We start from the raw sequence: 21,456 nt of genomic DNA on the forward strand, positions 1-21,456 counted from the left end.
TTTAGTAGAGACGGGGTTTCACCATGTTGCCCAGGGTGGTCTCGAACTCCTGAGCTCAGGCGATCTGCCTGCCTCAGCCTCCCAAAGTGCTGGGATTACAGGTGTGAGCCGCCACATCCGGCCTACATTGATTTTTGGGCATTAAAACAACTACAAGGCTTATCCTGAGATAAATCCCGCTTACGATATATTATCCATCTTAAGTATTGCTGCATTTGATTGGCTAAAATTTTGTTTAAAGCTTTTACTTCTATATTTATGAAGGATATTGGTTTATAATTTCCTTTTCTTATAATGGCTTTATTTTATTGCAATTTGTATCAGGTTTTGCTATTAGGGCAATGCTAGACTCAGAAGAAGTTTGGAAGTGTTTCCTCCTCTTCTATTTTCTGGAAGACTTTGTGTAGAATTTGTATTATTTGTTCCTTAAATGTTTGGCAGAATTCATCAGTGAGCCTATTTGGGTGTGGAGTTGTTTTGTGGGAAGGCTTTTACCTATAAAGTTCATTTATTTCGTAGTTATATTAATAGCAATGGCGCTATCCACATTATTTCTTCTTGAGTGAGCTGTGGTAGTTTGTGTTCTTTAAGAACTTTGTCCATTTGCATGTAAGTTGTCAACTTTATTGACATAAAGTTGTTCATAATATTCTGTTACTATCCTTTTAATATCTAGGATTTGTGGTGATGGTCTCACTCTTGATAATCTCTGTCTTTCCTCTTTTATTTCTGATTAGTCTGACTAAAGACTTATTCATTTGTTGATCCCAATGAATCAGTATTTGGTTTCATGAGTTTTTCTCTATATTTTTCTATTTGCTTTTTCTTTAAATTCTTATCTTTATTATATCTTTTCTTCTGTTTATTTTGGGTTTAATTTGTCCTTCTTGTATTAAACTTTAAGGTTAAAGTTTAGGTCATTGATTTGAGAACTTTCTTGTTTTCTAATACAAATGTTTAATGTCATAATTTTCCCTCCATATTCTACTTTAGCTGTATCACAGAAATTTCATATGTTATGTCTTCATTTTCATGAAGTTCAAAATATTTTCTAATTTCACTTGTGATTTTTTTATTTGACTCATGAGCAACTAGAAGTGTGCTATTTCATTTCCAATTATTTGAAAACAGTAGTATCTTTCTGTGCTTATTTCTAATTAAATGCCACGTGGTCATAAAACATACTCTCCATGATCTGAATTCTTTTACATTTGTTGAGGCTTGTTTCATGACTCACATCATGTTCTAACTTGGTAAATATTTTATCTGCCCTTGAAAGAATGATCTTCACCCACAGCTGGTGCAGTATTTTTCCCATATTATTAGGTCAGATTGGCCGACAGTTATGTCTTCTATATCCTTACTGATTTTCTGTTTATTTATTCTATCAGTTATTGAGAGAGAGATGCTGTTTTTTGTCTTTGTTACTGTAGCCTAGAATAGCTCTTACTCTAGAACTACAGTGGTTTTACTTTTAAGCTATGGATTTTCTGGTGTCTCAACTGAATGCATGGTGCTGTTTAGTAAGGCCTAGCTGGTCAGACCTCCACAATTCCCCACTGCTGTATACCCGTCAGCATCTCTAGTCAGCTCACAGATTTTTGCCCCACAGATTTGAGCTGATACATCACTCAAGGGGAAGTCTGTGCAGATATCTGAGCTCCTTCTGTGCACAGCACAGTACCCCATCCAATTCCAGCTGCCTTGGCAGCCCCAAACTGCAGGCACCGTTTCTTCTTCCCATGAGACCATAGCTCTGTTTGGGTTCCACTTCTCTGTGTGGTAGTTTGGAAAGTGGCCCCGAACAGGAAGCTAAGGTGAATCTGGAACTAGCCTTTTCTGTAGGTAGTACAGTATGGGGCAGCTAGTTACAACTCAATAGCTATTTGTTGAATGAGTGAAGGAATTCAGTGGGATCCGCACACTGCCTATTAAGGTTTTAAATGTATCTACGTCTGGAAGAAGGGAAGCCTGTGAAGCTGAAATAATGACGATGATGGATGATGGGGAACAAGCAAATCCCAAGTTGTAAACTTGGGGAACAAGCTTGTCTGGCGGTTCAGAAGAAGAAGAAACCATCATATTACACATCTGGGTAAAATCATGTGGATATTCCCTTTCTCCGTTTTCCTATGGGGAGCTCTGTTTTATCAAAAGGCAGAGTGTTGGAAGCAACAGAGTTGGGTTTGAGCAGTGGTGTCCAAATATTTTAATCACATCCCCCATTAGTAAAATAGAAATTTAAATCATCTTCCTAATATAGGTACATTTATTTATTTATAGATTATTTTCAGGTATCATAATTGGCTAGTGTCTCGAGGCATAATATGCACTTAAGATGATGCTTACCATTAAGGATAGTAAACAAATTCATTCTCAAATTATATTCTTGGTCATCCTGGGCTTTATGGCTGGCTTTATATCATATCCGATTATGTGAAAACAAAGTGTGACTTAGAATAGATGAAACACCTTGAGATGTTCTAATATTTAATAGTTTGTTTCTCACTTTAGGGGATTTCATTGGACACCTATGTTGGAGACCTTTGGCTTAGGGAAAAGGCCTTAGGGAAGTCAGGGGGCCTGGCTGAGGTCAGCACCTGGCTTCCTTTGAGAAGCTGCCAACTCTCCCAGCCAGAAACACGCTCCTGCTGCCATCTCCTGCACTGCTCTCACTGGTAGTGTTAGGGCAGCTGGAACAGGGAAACCCAGCAGCCCTCAGTGTGAAACCTTGTCACAGCTTTGTCACTGGCTAGCTCTGGGACCTTCAGCAAGTTGATTCTGTGGATCTCAGCAATCTCAGATGCAAACACAGGTCTCATCTAATTTCCAATCCCATCTTTCTGTAAGAAGTGGCTCAGTAGAGCGGCTTCTAAAAATCCTGGGTTCAAAACCACTTAACATCTATGTGGCCTTGAGTGAATGAGTTAGCTTTTCTGAGCCTTGTTTTCCGATCTATAAAATGCAAACACACTTTGCTTGTGAAGATTAATTGAGATTATATACATAAATCAAAAAAACAGTATTTTTCTATATCTCCTGCACCTGTGGCTCTCAAGTTTTATATGGGGCATCAGAATCCGTGGGAAACTGGGTGAAATAAACGTTCTGCCCCAACCTCCCCACACCCCGTACCGCCCTATTCCTCCCATCCCACTGCATCCCTGATTCTGAATCAGAGTTTCTGGGGTGGAGGCCCACAATCTACATTTATTTATTTATTCATTTATTTAGAGATGGCATCTCACTGTGTTGCCCAGGCTGGAGTACAGTGGTACAATCTCAGCTTACTGCAACCTCTGCTTCCCGGGTTCAAGCAATTCTCCTGCCTTAGCCTCCTGAGTAGCTGGGATTACAGGTGCACACCACCCTGCCCAGCTAATTTTTGTATTTTTAGTAGAGATGGGGTTTCACCATGTTGGCCAGGCTGGTCTTGAACTCCTGACCTCAAGTGATCCACCCGCCACGGCCTCGCAAAGTCCTGGGATTATAGGCATGAGCCATCACACCCAGCCCGGCAATCTACATTTTGAGGGACTCCTGCCTGCTTGCACTGCACCAGTCTGTGTATACCACCTGCCACACCAAGTACAGAGTCTTGCACTTGGAAGTGTTCAAAAGAAAACAAAAGGGCAAGACAGGAGAAAGCAAGCAAAACAAAGGGCCTGTGCGCCTGCAGGTCAAACAATCCCCAGCCAGGCTACTCAGCACACCACCCACAAGTCAAGGCTTGCCAGCCCAGCCTAGCCCAGCCCTGCTGGAAAGTTCGCTGTGGTCAGACCATGTTTTTCAGCTCTCTGCTCTCCTCTCCCGTGGCTCTGTTTTGACAGGTGTATCCAGGGCTGGCGCAGCAGAAGTTGTCAGTTCAGCCCTGGCTAGGGACGAGTTGGAGGGAGGGCAGAAGGCTTGCCCAGCCCCCTTGTCCTGCCTGGGTTGGAGAGGTAGTGAGGTCGCCGGGGTGAAATGAGTGAGCCGACCTGGGGTTTTTAGAGGCACTCAAAGGACATGGGCCAGGTCTGTGGTTTCCAAAAAGCTCCTGCTCTCCTTAGAAGGAGCCCAGGCAGCCTGGCGCGGTGGCTCACTCCTGTAATCCCAGTACTTTAGGAGGCCGAGGTGGGTGGATCATGAGGTCAAGAGATCAAGACCATCCTGGCCAACACGGTGAAACCCTGTCTCTACTAAAAACACAAAAATTAGCTGGGCATAGTGGCACATGCCTGTAGTCTCAGCTACTCAGGAGGCTGAGGCAGGAGAATCGCTTGAACCCAGGAGGCAGAGAGCCAAGATCACGCCACTGCACTCCAGCCTGATGACACAACAAGACTCCATCTCAAAAAAAAAAAAAAAGGGGGGCCCAGGAGTGACTTCAGGGCTTTGCAAGTCTGGTGGGGATTAAAATCATCCCAATGGTGAAGGCTCGGCTTCTAATCTGGGGACTGAAATTCTACTGGCTATTACCACTCAATGTGGGTTCAGACTTCACTGGGGCAGGAACACTTCCCAAGAAATATGTGGTAAGAGGCCTCCTGAGGACCCTCACCAATAGGAAAGTAGCCTGAGAACTGGATCTACCACTAGCCAGAGACACCAGACCAGAGTTCCAGCCTCAGATGTGTAGCAAACCCCTCCACTGCTCTCAGTCCTTGGTTTGTCCCATGAGAAGTAAGACTTGAGCCTCAGACCCCCCCGCCCCCGATCCCTCCCAGCTCTCACAGTTCAGGGAGTGTGAAATGAGACTTGCAGGGGCTGGTGTGCTGGCCACTCACCTGCAGAGGAGCACGGAGCACACCCACCGTGGCCCAGGAGGCTCTTCACCCATATAATAAGGACCACCGTGACAATGGCTGACGTTTATGGTGTGTTGAATATTGTCAGGTGCTGCGGACATCTCAGGTGTCAGTAGGGAGGAGGGACCTCATGCTACACACTACAGAGGAAGCGGTGAGGTCCATGTGAGGCAGCTATGTTTGGCCCCATCCTCACTCCCATGCCCTTTTGCTCACTTCCTCAACTAAGCACCAACCCACCAAAAAACAAACAAACAAACAAAAAACCCCAAAAACAAAAAACAGGGCCCCAGGCTTGCACTAGGTCACATCTGTCTTGCCAGTAAGTGAAGCTGCTGTGCCGACTCACAGAGGATCCAGCTGTCCTCTTCCGTAATCCGCAGACCCTGCCAAGCCAGGCCCCTTGGGGCAGGTCTGGCCTGGTCTCTGCCTCCTTTCCTGTTCTATCTCCTTGTCTTGGAGACAAAAGCCAGAAGCAGGAGGTGTCACTCACATGTCCAGGCCTGCCCTGTTTTCTAATCTTGTTTTAACCAAAGAGCTCCAGGGCCAAGCTGCAAGATGCACGGGGCTTACCATTTCCCGCTCTGTTCCTGCTCGCTCCAGGTAATTCCCTCAGACGCTCTTGGTCCCTGGCCGAACTCAGTGTTTCTAAAACGAGGTTAGACCCAACTCCACAGTGAGATCGAATTTCTGGGGGACCCTTGTCACTGGTTCTCCTTCAGAGGCTCACCTGGAGTGCAGCCCTGAAGGCATCATGCCCCCAAGTCAGGCAGAAAGGACTCAAAGACACCTCACTCCTGGAAATAGCTGTTTACTGAGTCAGTAATACTATGCAGCATGGTATTATCATATGTGGACAGGAGAGTTACATGGCCATGGGGTGTGTGGTGCAAACCAGTTGCACATCCAGGACAGTCAGGAAGGTGCAGAAAGGCTTTTGGGCAGGGAAGGGCTGTTCTCTGGGTCTGTGTTGGGAAGGAGAAACTCTATGCCCTCACCCTGGGTGGGACAGGGGGTCTGAATCTGTTTGAACATAAAGGCAAAGCAGCTTTAGAGCAAGTGCAGCCAACAGGAGACCTCCACCCTGCGGGGTGACTTCCCAGCGCCCCGCTCTGCCAGTGTGTGCCGGAAGTTGGTGGGTGCCAAGGAGTGATGACACGGGGGGCCTCTGTGGGTGTCCAGGCCCTTCCCACTCCTAGCCCAGCTGGCTGCCCATGAAAAGAGGGCTCGGGCCATTGTGGGTCCTGGTGGGACAATGTCGGCATGCAGCTGTGATCAGGAGAGCTGGGTGCAGAAGGTGAGAGCTGCCCTGTTGCAAGGGGTTGGCCCTTCTGCAGCTTGTTCCTCCCCACCACTCCAGAGGAACTCCCCTGGGGAATGGGGCAGGCCAGCCTCAGGGACAGCAAGAGGCAGCTGTGCAGAGAGAACCTTCTGGCCTGCCTCTGTCTCCCATCTCCACTCAGGCCCAGTGTTTCAGGGCCTACAGAGTGCCCCCGTACAGATGAAACTCCTGCTTGGATTCCTTCCAGGCTGCTCCTGAAGGGCAGAGGCAAGGATGAACTGAGGAATTTTCTGGACATGTAAAGAAATAAATGTTGAACTTCTCAGGGGGCGCTGTGTGCAAGGCCAGAGAATGTCAGCCTCGTGGCCCCACTGTGCTGTGACAGACAGGGACAGCTCCCGGGTATGCTGTTCCCTTGCTTGTGGGGAGGGTCTGGGGTTGCCAGGTCCACTTTGCCTCTGGAGTTTTGGCAGTAACGCCCACCCGCAAAGGTTTCCTTGGGGCTTTTTAACCCCGGGGAGCCCTGGGAAACTGCTGGTCAGCATGGGTGCCCAGAGACAGATGTGAGATCTTCCTCCCGAGGTAGCTGCCTCCCTGGCAGGCTCAGTCACAGGAGAGGGGGGTCTTCCTCTGCCCTCTCCTCCTGCCCAGCCAGGGAAACCCAGTTGGCCCACCTGGCCAGCAGAAAAATCTGTGTATGTGCATGTGTATATGTGTGTTTGTGCATGCGCATATGTGTGTGTGTGTGCATGTGTGCCTGTACACATATGTGTGCATGTGTGCCTGCATGTGTACTGTGCACGTGTGCTTATGTGTGCATGTGTGTGTGCATGCATGTGTATGCGTGCATGCGTGTGTGCCTGGATGTTCTGCATGTGTGCGTGTGCATGCATGTGTATGTGTGTATGTGTGCATGCGTGTGTGTATGTGTGCGTGTGTGTGTGCATGCGTTTGTGTGCATGTGTGCATGTGTGCATGCATGTGTATGTGTGTATGTGTGCATGCGTGTGTGTATGTGTGCATGCGTGTGTGTGCATGCGTTTGTGTGCATGTGTGCATGAATGTGTGAGTAGGGGCTGCTTTCCTATGGTACAGTTACTAAGGGGGAGCCCAAAGCTGCAGGGTCAGCCCTGGGGAACCCCCTCGTTGGAATCAGAGGACCACAACTGTCTGTAGGTGAGCCTTTCTGGGGCCTGGATCTGCTCTGTGCCCCTCCGGCATTCTGTGTGACAGTGTCTCCGCCCCAGCCCTCCTCAGTAGAAGCTCTGGCTTCCTGGTGGGCCTGGAGGCCCGGGGAGACCAGGGGGACCCTGGATCCCTGGTTCACCCTTAGGCCCCATGGCTCCCCGCTGGCCTGGTGAGCCTGTCTTCCCTGCGATCCCCGGTTTTCCCTGAGGCCCTGAGGGCCCTGGAGACCCTGGGGGCCCTTCTGGCCCTGGGGGCCCTATGTCCCCTTTTGGGCCTGGCTGTCCTCTTGGCCCTCCTGTTCCAAAGCTGCCCTTTGAGCCTTTGAGGCCTGGGAACCCTCGAGGGCCAACAGGGCCCCTCTCTCCCACAGGCCCGGCTTCTCCAGGTTGCCCCTGAGGACCCTGGGATCCCGGGGGGCCCAAGCTGCCGGGGTCTCCTTTTGGGCCTCTGCCGCCAACAGGCCCTTTCACGCCCATATCTCCTTTGAGTCCTCTTGGTCCTGGAGGGCCGGGGGCACCTGAGGTTGGAGAGAAGATGGGAGAGGTCAGTCTTTGAGGGGCTCCCCGCCCGAGGCTCGCCCACGAGCAGAGCGGGCACGGCGACAGCATGAGGGCTGGACAAGCCCAGCAGACACTCATCTCTCACCGCAAGGCTTGCCGATAGCTCCACACACACAATGAGGTTAGGGACCGAGGGGCTGGTCAGCTTCAAGAAGGGGCCAAGGTTATCCAGGATTGCCTGTCCTGCTCTGAGGCCGGTCTGACCTCCTTCTCATGCATGGTCTTTGACCACTGTATTCACCCCTACCCCACCCCCATGACTTCTCAGACATTTGGGAACAGGGTTGGAGTCAGGTCACATGGAGGAGAAAACCAAGAAAGTGCGGCATGAGAAATAGGTGTGTCCCAATGTGAGTAAGCAGGCACAGTGACAGCCCAGAAAAAGGTGAGTACCTCCAGGAAGCCCACCCTGATCACCCAGCCTCTTCGCTGAGCTCTTAAGGCTACTACGTTGTGAGTCTTTTCATTGACACATAGAAAGAGAAGTCACCGCACACTGAAAGCGAACACTGGATACTATCTGGCGGGCCCTGCTAGACTGTGCAGCCCCAGGAAGATGGCAGGAGCCACGGCTCACATCCCAGCCCTGGACACAGAGAGCCTGGCATGCAGTCAGGAAAATTCAGTATGTGCTTGAAAAGGGTGATTCACCAAGCAGCCGTGGACCCTCCTTCGAGCCTGGCTCTGCATGAGGGCCTGTGGGAGATGCCAAGATGAAGATACGGCCCTTCGTTAAAGAGCCCTGTCTAGCGCCCAGGACAGGGGTCTGATGACCTCACGTCCTTCTGGCTGTGTGGGTCTGAGAGTCTCCACCCCTCATAGCTGTGCCAACCCTGAGGACACAAGGCAGAAAGTGGGCCTCTCGGGGGAAGGGATTCTGCATGCTGGGAGCTGGGAGCCCTCCATTGCCGTATCCAGTTCTGTGGCACAGGCCCCTTCATCCTGGCTGATGCTACCGGAGCCCTCTTCTGTGCCCCTCTCCGTTTTCTTCCCAGAGTGTTTCTAAGTGGAGCAGAGTCAGTGAATACGTCCTCTATTATGACCTAAACTGGAAACCAAAGCCCAGACAGAGCCAGCCCCACCAGAGCCAATAAAACCTTCCAGTCAGTTCCCTGACACCACCTGCCCTTGCCCACTTCCCGCCATGGGGATGTGGCCCTGCATGGCTCACGTGGCCTGCCAGCAGCAAGGCTGAGATTCCATTGTTGAGTTAGCCAATGATGAAGGGTGACCAGCAGCAGTGGCAGCAGCCTGGCCTCAGAGAAGCCGGGAGGCAGGAGCTGCCCTTGGCCTGCAGGAGCCCCTGGCAGCCTGGCAGCCAGAGTGCCACGGGCCCAGGCTGACGCCTGCACAGGAGCCACCTCCCCACCCTGGCAGGACCTGCAGGGAACCAGCAGAGCCATAGCGTCTGTCTTCACCCTACCTCTGCTCCTGGTGCCTGGGCCAGCTGCGGTTTGGAAAAGCAGAGAGCCATACAGAGGCGGAGAGGCCCCCCGAAGCTGTCGGTGGTGTGGCAACACTGGCAACACTGTCCTGTTCCAAAACTCAGATTTCATCCACAAGATCGTGTGCTCACTGAGCTTCCAAGGGCCCTGCAGCTCCGTGACCCCTTCTCCTGCCACTCCCTCCTCCCTGTCGGGGTGGGCACTTGCCTCCTCCCTCTGCCCCGACTCCTCCTGGGCTCACTTCTCCCCCAGGGCTGGTCCCCTGCTCCCTGGTACTCCACTCTCTCCACTCTCACCTTCTGGGTGGACAAGTTCACAATCCCCATCTCCAGCCTTGGCTCAGGAAAAGCCTGAGAAGACTTGTTGGGACAAGGACACCCTGCCCTGCACCCACACACAGCTGGGGCCCCCTCACCTTCTTCCGGAACTCCATTCCTTTCTATGCCACCATCTTTGGTGGACAACCTCGCCTCCCTGGTCCCTAAGAACACAGCAGCCAGCTGTGAGGATTTCTTCCTTTTTCAGAGACAGGGTCTTGCTCTGTTGTGGCTGGAATGCAGTGGCACAATCACAGCTCACTGCACCCTTGAACTCCTGGGCCCAAATGATCCTCCAACAGGCACATGCCACCAGGCCAACTGATTTTTTTATTTTTTTGGCAGAGATGGGGTTTCACTAGGTTGCCCAGGCTGGTCTCGAACTCCTGGGCTCAAGTGATTCTTCTGCCTTGGCCTCCCAAAGTTTTGGGATTGCAGGCATGAGCCATCCCACCTGGCCTATATCTGTGATTTCTAAGGGATTCTATGCCAGCAGCAAAGGGGAAAAAACACTCCCTCCTCCCCAGCAGCCCCCTCCAGCTCCTCTTTCCTGGGAAGCTCTGGGGAGGCTTTCCCTAGGTGTGGAGGCCCAAGCGTCCACATGCTGCTGGTGGATGTCTGTGCAGAAGCCTCAGTCATATCATTCCCTTCATTGCCCAGGAGCTGCAGCCTAGCGTGAGTGGAGGGAGAATGCAGGGAGAAGGGTTCCCTCCTTCTCTATATCCACCCCTAAGCCACAGCTGCTGCTGCTGACGCCATCTCTGGGAACCCAGATGGGGGTGGGAGGTGTTCCAGGCAGTGGCTGTGAGAAGATAGAGTGGACGATGTTATTGGGGGCCTGTCTACATCTTGTGGGCCTCCGCGTGGGCTACTGACAGGTGCCTGTGGTGCCGACAGAAGCCTCCCTTGCCGCCTGTGTCACGGCTGGTGGACGGAGCTGCTCGGTGCTGGTGTGCCATAGTCAGCCCTGCTCACTCTCTGCCTGCTCCGTGCCTTCTCGAATCTCCCACAGGGTGGAGAAGGGAGGGACATGAGAGCACTGACATTTGCCAACTTCATCAACTGAGTGTCTGCTATGTCCCAGGCAGGAGGCTGTTGCTCCATTTTACAGATGACAGGGCAGGTGCAGCAGTTGGCCACGTGCTGAAGACCACAGCGCTGGGATCAGGATTCTAGTCCAGGCCCGAGAGGCTCTGAGACCCAAGCTCCTTCCCCCATGCTGCTACCTTGGCTCCTGTGTCACTCCCAGCACTGCCGGGGCCTCCAGGCCTGGGTGCTGCCTGGAGGAGGGAGAGGCTGCAATCCTAGGCACTGCCTGGAGGAGGAGGACCCCAGAGCCTTTTTCTAAAGAGTGCTTCGGGGTCCCCACTGACTGAGAAGGGGACTCAGAAGGCTGCCTTCCTTAGGTGAGCAGGGCCCCACCTGCCCTCCAGGCCAGCCATGAGTCATGCAGGCAGAGGACTGACAGCAGGCGTGACCTGGTCTGGCTAGGGAGGAAGTCAACAACTGTAGTTTAGTAGTTAGTGTGGGGGCAAGGAATGTGAACAGAGACTGACCAAGGACCCTCCAGGCCGGGGTGCCACTGATCTTGCCAGTAACAAGGCAGGGGTGAGGGGCAGAGGAGAGAAAGGCTAGAGGAGGGCTAGTGGCTGCTCTGAGCTGAGGGAAGGCACTTCAGGCCACCAGGGAAGACAGGCAGCAGTGGCTGAGGTGCGTGGGAAGGAGAGGGACCGGCACACCCTGGAGTCCGGTGGAGGGGGGCGGCCATGATTACTCAGGAAGCCACAGACTGTAATCAGGCTCTCCAGGCTCATTAGGGTCCAGCCACAGCTGACCTCACGTCTGGGACCATGGAGTGGCTGGCTCTGTGGTCTGCGCTTGGGATAGGGAGGAGGGGGTGGGCTGAGCAGAGTGCCCAGTGTCTCGGGGCATCAGCACTGCCCACCCATGGGAGGGGCAGTGCATGGCCCAGGAGGAACCCACAGTACATCTTATGGTCAGAGGCAACTGGCCGGCTTACAAGGACAGAAGAACATAAAACAAAGGGGTGCCTCTGGAGGGACTGGCCTGGTGTTGTGGGAGGCACATTGGCGTGGACATCGGGTGCCCAGTGTTTGAGTCCCAGCTCTCATATTAGCAAAGCGGGTGGCTTGGGCTCAGGCTCCCCTATGCTCCATGAGAATACTGGCCTGGCTCAGGGACTCTCAAACCTGCTTGTTGCCAACTGAGGGCTGTTAAAAACATGCCCACGGGCTTCTACTTCAGCTTACGATGGACTAGTTTATGACAGATTCAACCTCCCACGGAGAACAAACAGAGCGGTTAGAGAAAGACCAAAACATCCTTCTGGAGGCTTTGGAGGGATACCAAGGGCCAAGGTCCCGGAGAAGAGAGGCCTCGTTGAAGTCAGCCTGACATCTTTTCCTCTCCAGGCATTTGTGGATTTGTGATTGGTTTGGGCAGAGAGGCTTAGAAACCAACAAAAGGCTGCAGCTATTAGGCTGAGAAGCTGAGTGGAGTTTTCGGCAGTATCACAGGGCTGAGAGAACAAAAACTGGGGCAGGGCCACCAAGCCCTCTTCATTGTCACCTCCGCAGGTTGCTCCTTGGGCCTGACCAGCAGAATGATGTGACAGTCTGCTTTTTCCTCCTTCACATGTAAACTCCTGAACACTTCAGTGTGGAAGAAGGATGGAGGGTGGTGATGATAGAACACATTTGCAGATTGAATCCCTTTGTGTCTTGCCCATCTTGGGCTTCTACCTTTTGTTCACACTTTCACTTATTTGTTCACCAAGCAAACATTTCTTGTACTTTCCAAGAGCCAAGCACTCTGCTGGGTCCTCGATGAGTAACACAGGGAGCCTAGGTCTCCAAGCAATTTATCAGCATAATAATCCTTTATGCAGGGCACCCTTTCATATTTTACAGGAACTTGTTCACACCCATTGTGAACACTGATCCTCACAATTACCCTATGGGATACAGGCAGGAAAGGCATTAATATTTCTATTTGCAGATGAAGAAACTGAGTTCAAAGTGTGGCTGGGTGTGATGGCTCATGCCTATAATCCCAGCACTTTGGGAGGCCAAAGGTGGGAGGATTGCTTGAGCCCAAGAGTTTGAGACCAGTCTAGGCAACAAAGTGAGATCCTGTCTCTATAAGGATAAGATGGTTTTAGTCTACAATTCCCAAATGATAGTCCTAGCACGGACACTGTCTAGCAGAGACACTGAAATTACCCTACAGAGTAGGAGGAGATAAATATTTTATGAGAGGCACAAACACTATGAAACTACCACAGTCTTTCTGTTGAGTAAATGGGGGCTTAGAATTAATTAGAGCTGGAATCTCAGAGATCAGCTGGTCTTACCCCTTCATTTACAAATGAATGAAGCAGAGCCCTGGAGGGATGAAGCGATTCTGCCTAAAGATCCAGAGCACATCAGAAGCCAGGCTTCTTGCCTGTGCAGTCTCAGAGTTCCAACTCTTCCATCAGGACCTGGCACCTTCCACACAGCCCCCGCCACTGCAATCCCTCCCTTTATTCCAGATAGCCGCTCAGCTCCGACCCAGTGGAGACCTCATTGCCAGCTCCTGTGTCCCAGCCTGTCTGTGCCTGTCTCTGGATGAATGAATGAGTGACCAGGTCCCCAGAGAAAGGGATGTGCATTGTGTCCCTGAAATTTGCTTTCAGATGTGAGAGATTTTACATGTGGTGACTTTAACAACCAGGAGAGAGGCTGCACAATTTAAACAAATGTGCAGACGTCAAACCAAGACTCAGGTGTAGCTCAAACAGATGCCCCATTTTGTTCTCCATGCATGACTAGGACTCCTAGTCATGCAACTCCATGCATGAAAACTCTATGCATGACTAGGACAGCAGCAAATGTAAATTTCCAAGAGTACTATTGGTTACACTTAGAACGGTTCCTCTGTCAACACTTTTGGTACCATCTCCCTCTTCCCCACTCCCTGCCCAACACCCTATAGCTTAGCAGGACCTGAGCAGAAATGTCTTGTTGGCATCTACAAACTCATGCTCTGGGCATCTCCTTTCCTGGATGGGCACTGGATTGTGTCCATTTCAGAGCATTGGGGAGCGGTCAGGATTTTAAATCAGAGTGACCCTGTGCTTATTCCTTTGAACTCCCTACCCTATCCTCAGATTACTTTTCTATAAATAGAGTCACCAACATCTGCTTTGTTTACCATGCAAGGGTTGTCATGAGGCTGAAATAAAACAAAGTTTGTAAATGGACATTGTAATCAGGAAAGCTTTAAATTGCCTTTGTTCTTAGGTTGAACTCAATGAAACCACACATCTGCCAGGGGCTGAACCATAGGAACTATTTACTAATGCCCTTCCCTGGAACATTGTGCCCTAGAGGTCATGCACATACATATTTTAGGTGAAATACTCTGGGAAGATTTCCGTTACCATGTCAGGGGACAGGAAATAAATTTGACGAGAATTCGAGAGCCTTCCATCTCAGTGAAATTTCCAGAGGTTGGGTGGTATGGGTATGTGGAGACAGATATCCCTTCTAAGGTGAAGGATGAGTTGTTGCATCAGGCCCCTCCTAAAACTAAAAAGAAGGCACAATGCCTAATGGGCTGATTTGGACTTTGGAGGTAACATATTCATCATTGGAGTGTGTATTTCTACTCATTTGCCAAGTGACCTGGAAAGCTTCTTGTTTGAGTGGGGCCCAGAACAGGGGAAGGCTCTGCCACAGGTCCAGGCTGCCATGCAAGCTGCTTTGCTGCCTGGGCCATAGGACCCAGCAGATCCAGTGGTGCTTGAGGAGTCAGTGGCAGATAAGGATGCTGTGTGGAGCCCTTGGCAGTCCCCTGTAGGTGAATCAAAGCACGATCCCTTAGGATTTTGAAGCAGCCCTCCCATTCTCCACAGATAACCACTCTCCTTTTGGGAAACAGCTCTTGACCTTCTACTCGGCCTTGGTGGAGACTAAACACTTAACCATGGGCCACCAAGTGACCAGTGGTCTGAGTCACCAATCATAAACTGGGTGGTAGCTGATCCACTAATTCATAAAGTTGGGTGTGCAGAGCAATACTCTATCATCATAAGTGGTATATACATGTGATCTGGCCTGAGCAGGCCCTGAAGGCACACGTAAGTTACATAAAGAAGTGGCCCAAATGCCCTGAGGTCCCGCTCCTGCTATCCTATCTTTTCTCTCCCAGCCTGCACCTGTGGCCTCATGGGGAGTTCTATATGATCAGTTGGTGGAGGAAGAGAAGATTCAGGCCTGATTTACAGATGGTTCTGCAGGATATGTAGGTACCACCTGAAAATGGACAACTGCAGCCCTGCAGCCCCTTCCTGAGACATCCCTGAAGGAGAGTGGGAAAGGGAAAGCCTCCCAGTAGGTAGATCTTTGGGCTGTGAACCTGATTGTTCATTTTACTTGGAAGGAGAAATGGTCAGATGTGTGACTATGTACTGATCCATGGGCTGCGGCCAATTGTTTGGCTGGAAGGTCAGGGACATGGAAGGAACACAATTGAAAAACTGGTGACAAGAAGATTTACGGAAGAGGTCTGTGGACGGGCCTCTCCGAAGAGGCAAAAATACTGAAGCTATTTGCATCCTACGTGAATCCTCACCAAAGGGTGACCCCGGCAGGAGAGGATTTAATAATCGGGTGGATAGCATGACCTATTCTGTGGATACCAGTCAGCCTCCTTCTCCACCACCACTGTCATTGCCCAATGGGCTCATGAACAAAGTGTGCATGGTGGCAGGGATGGAGGTTATCCATGGGCTTAGCAACATGGACTTCCACTCACCAAGGCTGACCCAGCTACAGCCACTGCTAATGCCCACTCTGCTGCAGCAGAAACCAACACTGAGTCTCTGACATGGCACCATTCCCCAGGGTAATCTGCCAGCTACCTAGTGGCAGGTGGATTACACTGGATCATTTCCATCATGGAAAGGGCAATATTTTTACCAGAATAGATGCTTGCCCTGGATATAGATTTGCCTTCCCTGTACACAATTCTTCTGTCAAAACTACCCTCCGTAGACTCACAGAATGCCTTATCCACAGTCACGGTATTCACACAGCATTGCTCCTGACTGAGGAGCTCACTTCACAGCAGACGAAGTGTGGCAATGTGGCATGGAATGCACTGGTCTTACCATGTTCCCACCATCCTGAGGCAGTTGGCTTGATAAAACAGTGGAATGGCCTTTTGAAGACTCAGTTACAGCACCAGCTAGGTGGCAGTACCTTGCGGGGCTTAGGAATGGTTCTCCAGGAGGCTGTATATGCTCTCAATCAGCATCCAATACGTAGTGGTGTTTCTCCCAAAGTCAGACTCACAGGTCCAGAAATCAAGGTGAGTTAATGGCAGTGGCACTCTTATTCTCATACTGGTGACCCACCAGAAAATTTTTGCTTCCTGTTCCTATGATCTTATGTTCTGCTGAGATAGAGATCTAGTTCCAAACGGAGGAATGCTGCCACCAGGAGACACAACCATGATTCCATTGAACAGGAAGTTAAGACTGCCACCTGGCCACTTTGGGCTCCTCATGCCTCTGAATCAACAAGCAAAATAGAGAGTTTCTGTGCTGGTGTGGGTGACTGGATCCTGACTGCCAAGGGGAAATTGGACTACTACTCCACAATGGAAGTAAGGAAGGGGATGTCTGGAATACAGGAGATCCCGCGGGGTGTCCCATAGTATTACCAAGCCCTGAGATTAAGGTGAATGGAGTATTCAATAATCCCACCCAGGTAGAAATACTATAGCCCAGACTCTCCAGGGGGAAGGTTTAGATCACCCCAGCAGATAAAGAGCCAGGACCAGATGAGGGGCTTGCTGAAGACAAAGGGAATACAGAATGGGGAGTGGAAGAAGGTGGTGATGAATACCAGCTACAACCATATGACCAATGACAGCAACAAGGACTGTCATGGTTATGGTACGTCCTCCTTATATTTTATTTTATTTCTCCATTTGGACAGTCTGAATATAATCAATCCTCCTTATTTTTTTAATGAATATATTAAAAAATATGTGTGTGCATAGCCAACAATTTTGTTTTCTGTCTTCTCTTATTCCCTTATTGTGTAAAATAACATGTATCTACTTTATAGCATAGTTAAATATTGTTAACTTTACATCATATTATTTAAGTTACAGGGTATCAGCAAAAGAATAATATTCACTCAAGGACTTTAACTCCTCTTCAGGGGAAAGTGTGTGTGTGTTTTTGGTTGTACACAGGAGAGTTGTATCACATTAGGTGGAATTATGACCTTACTGTTGTCTTTATTTGGAGATTAAGTGTGGTTTAAGGAGATGTGTACAGGTGCCAAGTTGACAAGGGGTGGGCTTGTGATGGTTAATTTTATGTGTCACTTTGACTAGGTCAGATGCTTGGTCAAATATAATTCTGGGGTCTTCCTTGTGAGGGTGTTTAGGATAAGATTAACATTTAAATAGGTAGCCTGCATCAAGCAGATTGCCCTCCCTCATGTAGGCGGGCTCATCTAATCAGTTGAAGGCCTGAATAGAACAAAGAGCTGAGCCTCCCCCAAGTAAGAGGGAATTCTTCCTGCCTCATGGTCTTCAAACTGGAACATCAGCTCTGCAGATTTTGGACTTGCCAGCCTTTCTAATTACAGGAGCCAATTCCTTATAATATCCATCTATCCATCTATCTCTATCATTATCTATCTATCTATCTATCTATCTATCTATCTATCTATCTATCTACCTACCCATCTATATCTATCATCTATCTAACTCATCTCTATCTATCATCTCTATTTCTATCACCTCTCTCTCTCTACTATTGATTCTGTTTCTCTGGATCTGTCTATCTATCATCTATCTCTATATGCTATTGATTACTTCTCTGGATCTATCTATCATCTATCTATCTATCTATCTATCTATCTCATGTCTATCTCTTTATCCTATCTATCTATCTGTCTATCTATCTATCTATCTATCTCTATCATATCTGTCTATCATCTATCTCTATACACTATTGATTCTGTTTCTCTGGATCAATCAATCAATCTATGTATCTATCCATCTATCTATACACTATTGATTCTGTTTCTCTGGATCTATCTATCTATCTATCTATCTATCTATCTATCTCATGTCTATCTCTTTATCTCTATCCTATCTATCTATCTCTATCATATCTATCGTCTATCTCTATACACTATTGATTCTGTTTCTCTGGATCAATCAATCAATCTATATATCTATCCATCTATCTATACACTATTGATTCTCTTTCTCTGGATCTATCTATCTATCTATCTATCTATCTATCTATCTATCTATCTCTATACACTATTGATTCTGTTTCTCTGGGTCTCTCTCTCTCTCTCTCTCTCTACACTATTGATTCTGTTTCTGTGGATCTCTCTCTCTCTCTCTCTCTCTTTCTCTCTCATACAGTATTGATTCTGTTTCTCTGGAGAACCTTGATAAATACGGAAGACATGAGGTGGATGAGAGTAGAAGAGTGTGTCAGAGTGACAGCCTCCCGGGCAGAGGGTTGGGTGGTTGGGAGCATTAATGAGGGGGTGGGAAGGGAGAAAAAAAGAGGAGACAGTTTTCAAAACACAAGATCTGCTTGTTTCTCTATTAGGACATGGTTAAACAAATCTAAATATAAAAGTTCAGATTTGTGTAATAGGCAAAGTTAGAAGCCATAATACCTTTACAAAAGAGGTTCGCAAGGATGTTCTCTTCCTTTTTTTTTCTTTTCTCTTTTTTTTTTTTTTCCAGACGAGGACTCACTCTGTCTCCCAGGCTGCAGTGGTGCAATCATAGCTCACTGTAGCCTTGACCTCCTGGGCTCAAGTGATCCTTCTGCCTCAGCTTCCCAAGCAGCTAGGAGTATAGGTACACACCACCATGCCTGGCTAATGCAAGTACATTTCTTAAAGCTGCCTATTGCTCTACGCATTTGCTATAGGATTGTGTTAGCCCACTAGTACTTTGCCTAAAACCAGGTACTTCTGTGTCCAACTAGATCACCAAGCCTCAGTGGAAGCTTTGTAGCAGCCCTACCTGGACCCAGCTCTTACCTCGTAGGATGGTGACGTTGCGAAGGATTTCTCCATGCTGCGTGTCCACCGCCTTCATCTCCTCCACGATCATGGAGAGGTTCCGGACGTTGAGGTCCAGCCGGGCACTGAGCAGGCTGAAGCGCTCCCGGAGCAGGTCTGTGGTGCCCAGCATGATGGAGACAGACTTGTTCAGGTAGTAGAGCTCCTCGGCATGGGTGTGGAAGCCCAGCGTGCAGGAGAGCCGCACGTCATCCAGGTACTTGAGCATGCTGTGCACGTGGCTGTCAGTGGCATTGATGTTGGTGAAGATGGTGCCAATTTCAATCTCGTGAGAAGCCATGCGTCCTTCCAGAGACTCAAACCTCTCCACGGTGCGGTTCTGGGCATAGTGGGTGTGGTACTGAAGATCATGCATGTTCTCCTCGTGGTCGTCCAGGAAGGACGAGATGTTATCCAGCTGCAGCTGCAAGCCCATGACCTGGAGTACCAGGTCATGCATGCTCTCGGAGTTCTGGCTGATGCGCTGTGAGGAGGCCCCCAGGGTGGCCTGGATGTTCTTGACTGCCTCTCCGGTCTTGGTGGAGGTGGTACGCAGGCCACTGAAGAGCCGGGTGTAGTTCTGCCAGTCGGTGACAATCTTCTGGAGGGTCAGGGTCTCCTCGTCCGTCTTCCGCTGGATCCCATGGATCCACTCGGAAGTCTGCCCCACGGTGAAGTTGATCTGGTGCATTGCAGCCTTGACATCGTAGCACTCCTGGGTGAGGTCCTTCAGAGAGAGGTCCAGGCCAGCTGTGGTGGCCTGCCAGCCTCTCACCTGGGCCAGGAAGAGCCCCAGAGACTGGTTAACCTGGTGGATGGAGAAGGAGCAACTGCCCATCTCCTGGGAGATCTGCCTGCTGGTGGTGGAGAGCACCTCCTGGGCCTGCAAGGTCTGGTCCAGCTGCACCTCCTGAGCCAGAAGCAGCTTCTGAATTCCCTCCAGCTCCTCCTGCAGTTTTCGGACCTCTGGCCCCAGCTGCCCAGCTTCATGGCAGAAAGAGCAGTTGTTCAGGGCTTTTGGATCTTTAGGGGAAAGGGACAACAGTTTGAGTTGCTGAAGGGCCACGGTACGACGCTTCCTCTTTAAATTAAATATTTCAGAGCATAAGGAATTGGTAAGTAGCTTCCCAAACCTGCTTCCTTCCTGAAGTCCTGTTATGAATCCCTTCTTGGAAAAGCCTTGCCACCTCTATGGAATCTCATGTTTACCAACTGTCTTGACTCTGATCTGAAATGTAGCATTTAGGACATTTTTCTCCTTCTCACCACCAAATTCTCAAGAACATATCTTCTTAATTTTTCTTAGGTGACCAGGAACTTCCCACTTAAACTTGATTTAAAAATTTCTCCCAATATTTGTATATCTGTTATCTTATTCAATCCTCTTACAATAATAAATTTGCAGAGAAGGTGGCACAGGGATTTTTGACTTGTGACTCAAGAGGAACGAGGCACAGAGAAGTGGCTTGGCAAATAGCCACGTATATTGGTGCCAGACCAGAATCTTCTATTTGAGTCAGAGAAGAATACCCCTGTAAACCCTTCTATCATTGCTCCTTCTGTCTCATTCTCTCTTAGATTGTTCCAGATTAAAGCAGGGGATAAACAACATCAAGAATTGTGGCATGACCTAAGCAAATTAATGGAAGAACAGAAAACCAAAGACCACATGCTCTCACTTATAAGTGGGAGCAAGATTGAATATATGTAGACCCTGGGCGTGGTGGCTCACACCTCTAATCCCAGCACTTTGGGAGGCCGAGGAGGGCAGATCACAAGGTCAGGAGATCGAGACCATCCTGGCTAACATGGCGAAACCCCGTCTCTACTAAAAATACATCCAGGGGATGGAGAACCAGCTAGGGAGGGAGCAGGGAGCCGGGGATGTCCTCTGTGCCTAGAAGGCTGATGAAGGTTGCTTGGTGCTGGGGCACTGTGGTGTGGGGAGGGTACCCTTGCCCTACCTTGATGATCACTGCATCACAGTCATCAGTCCATCTACTTACCCAGGCCCTGGAGATTTTTCTGCATTAACACAAGTTTCTTGTCATAAATAGACTGGGTCAAGGAGATGTCTTCGGAGAGAGAGTCCACTTTTCTAAAAACTGTAGGGAAAACAGATGAGAAGCTGGGGCAGGGTCTAAGCTCAGAGAAACAGCAGTCATTCCTTGAGAAGGCATCTTTATCAGCCCCTCTGCAACCAAAACCTTTCACCCTTCTCCTCTCAGGCTTCTTCATGGTGGTTAGGGAGGACACTTCTTATGGCCAGAGTTTGCCACAAGGCCCTGTAGAGACATAATCACTCACCCCACACCCCACATTTTAGAAATAGGACCTGATCATAGAATGGAACAGGGGAAATTCAGAAAAAAACATTTTTAAAAAAATTATTCTTATTCCTACCACCCAAAGATTGCTACCATCAGTGTCTTCATGTATTTATTCTAGTTTTGTTTACATTGATAACCGTTCTTCAGCTACACAGATATATGCAGTGTTCTCCCCTTACCTGCAGGGGATACATTCCAAGACCCCCAGTGGATGCCCGAAACCTCAGAGTATGGAACCCTATATATACTATGTGTTTTCCTATACATACGTACCTCAGATAAAGTTTAATTTATATATTAGGCCTAGTAAGAGATTAACAACAGCTAATAATAAAATAGAACTATTAGAACAATATGCTATAATAAAAGTTATGTAAATATGGTCTCTGTGTCTCTGAGAATATCTTATTGTACCGTATTCACCCTTG

General features: G+C 49.1%; 1 protein-coding gene and 1 long non-coding RNA gene across 3 annotated transcripts in view; one reads left to right on the top strand and one right to left on the bottom strand.

Moving 5' to 3' along the window:
• Nucleotides 1-2,979, top strand: part of LOC105482010 (uncharacterized) — a 29,284-nt gene extending 26,305 nt beyond the window's left edge. Inside the window, exon 4 of the long non-coding RNA XR_987339.3 lies at nucleotides 2,515-2,979. This is a non-coding gene — a long non-coding RNA (uncharacterized lncRNA). The remainder of the gene's footprint in view (nucleotides 1-2,514) is intronic.
• Nucleotides 2,980-5,582: 2,603 nt separating this feature from the next.
• LOC105482011 (scavenger receptor class A member 3) overlaps nucleotides 5,583-21,456 on the bottom strand; it is a 38,210-nt gene continuing 22,336 nt past the window's right edge. The window contains exons 4-6 of one of the 2 annotated variants that reach the window (XM_011741855.3): nucleotides 20,705-20,803; nucleotides 18,678-19,721; nucleotides 5,583-7,774 (exon numbers count right to left, since the gene is read on the bottom strand). In XM_011741855.3, the coding sequence (XP_011740157.1) occupies nucleotides 7,323-7,774; nucleotides 18,678-19,721; nucleotides 20,705-20,803 (1,595 nt within the window). In that variant the 3' untranslated portion in view covers nucleotides 5,583-7,322. The other variant, XM_071068470.1, reaches the window with a different exon arrangement.

Source organism: Macaca nemestrina, chromosome 8, assembly GCF_043159975.1.
Source record: "Macaca nemestrina isolate mMacNem1 chromosome 8, mMacNem.hap1, whole genome shotgun sequence".
In the NCBI taxonomy this organism is placed as follows: domain Eukaryota; kingdom Metazoa; phylum Chordata; class Mammalia; order Primates; family Cercopithecidae; genus Macaca; species Macaca nemestrina.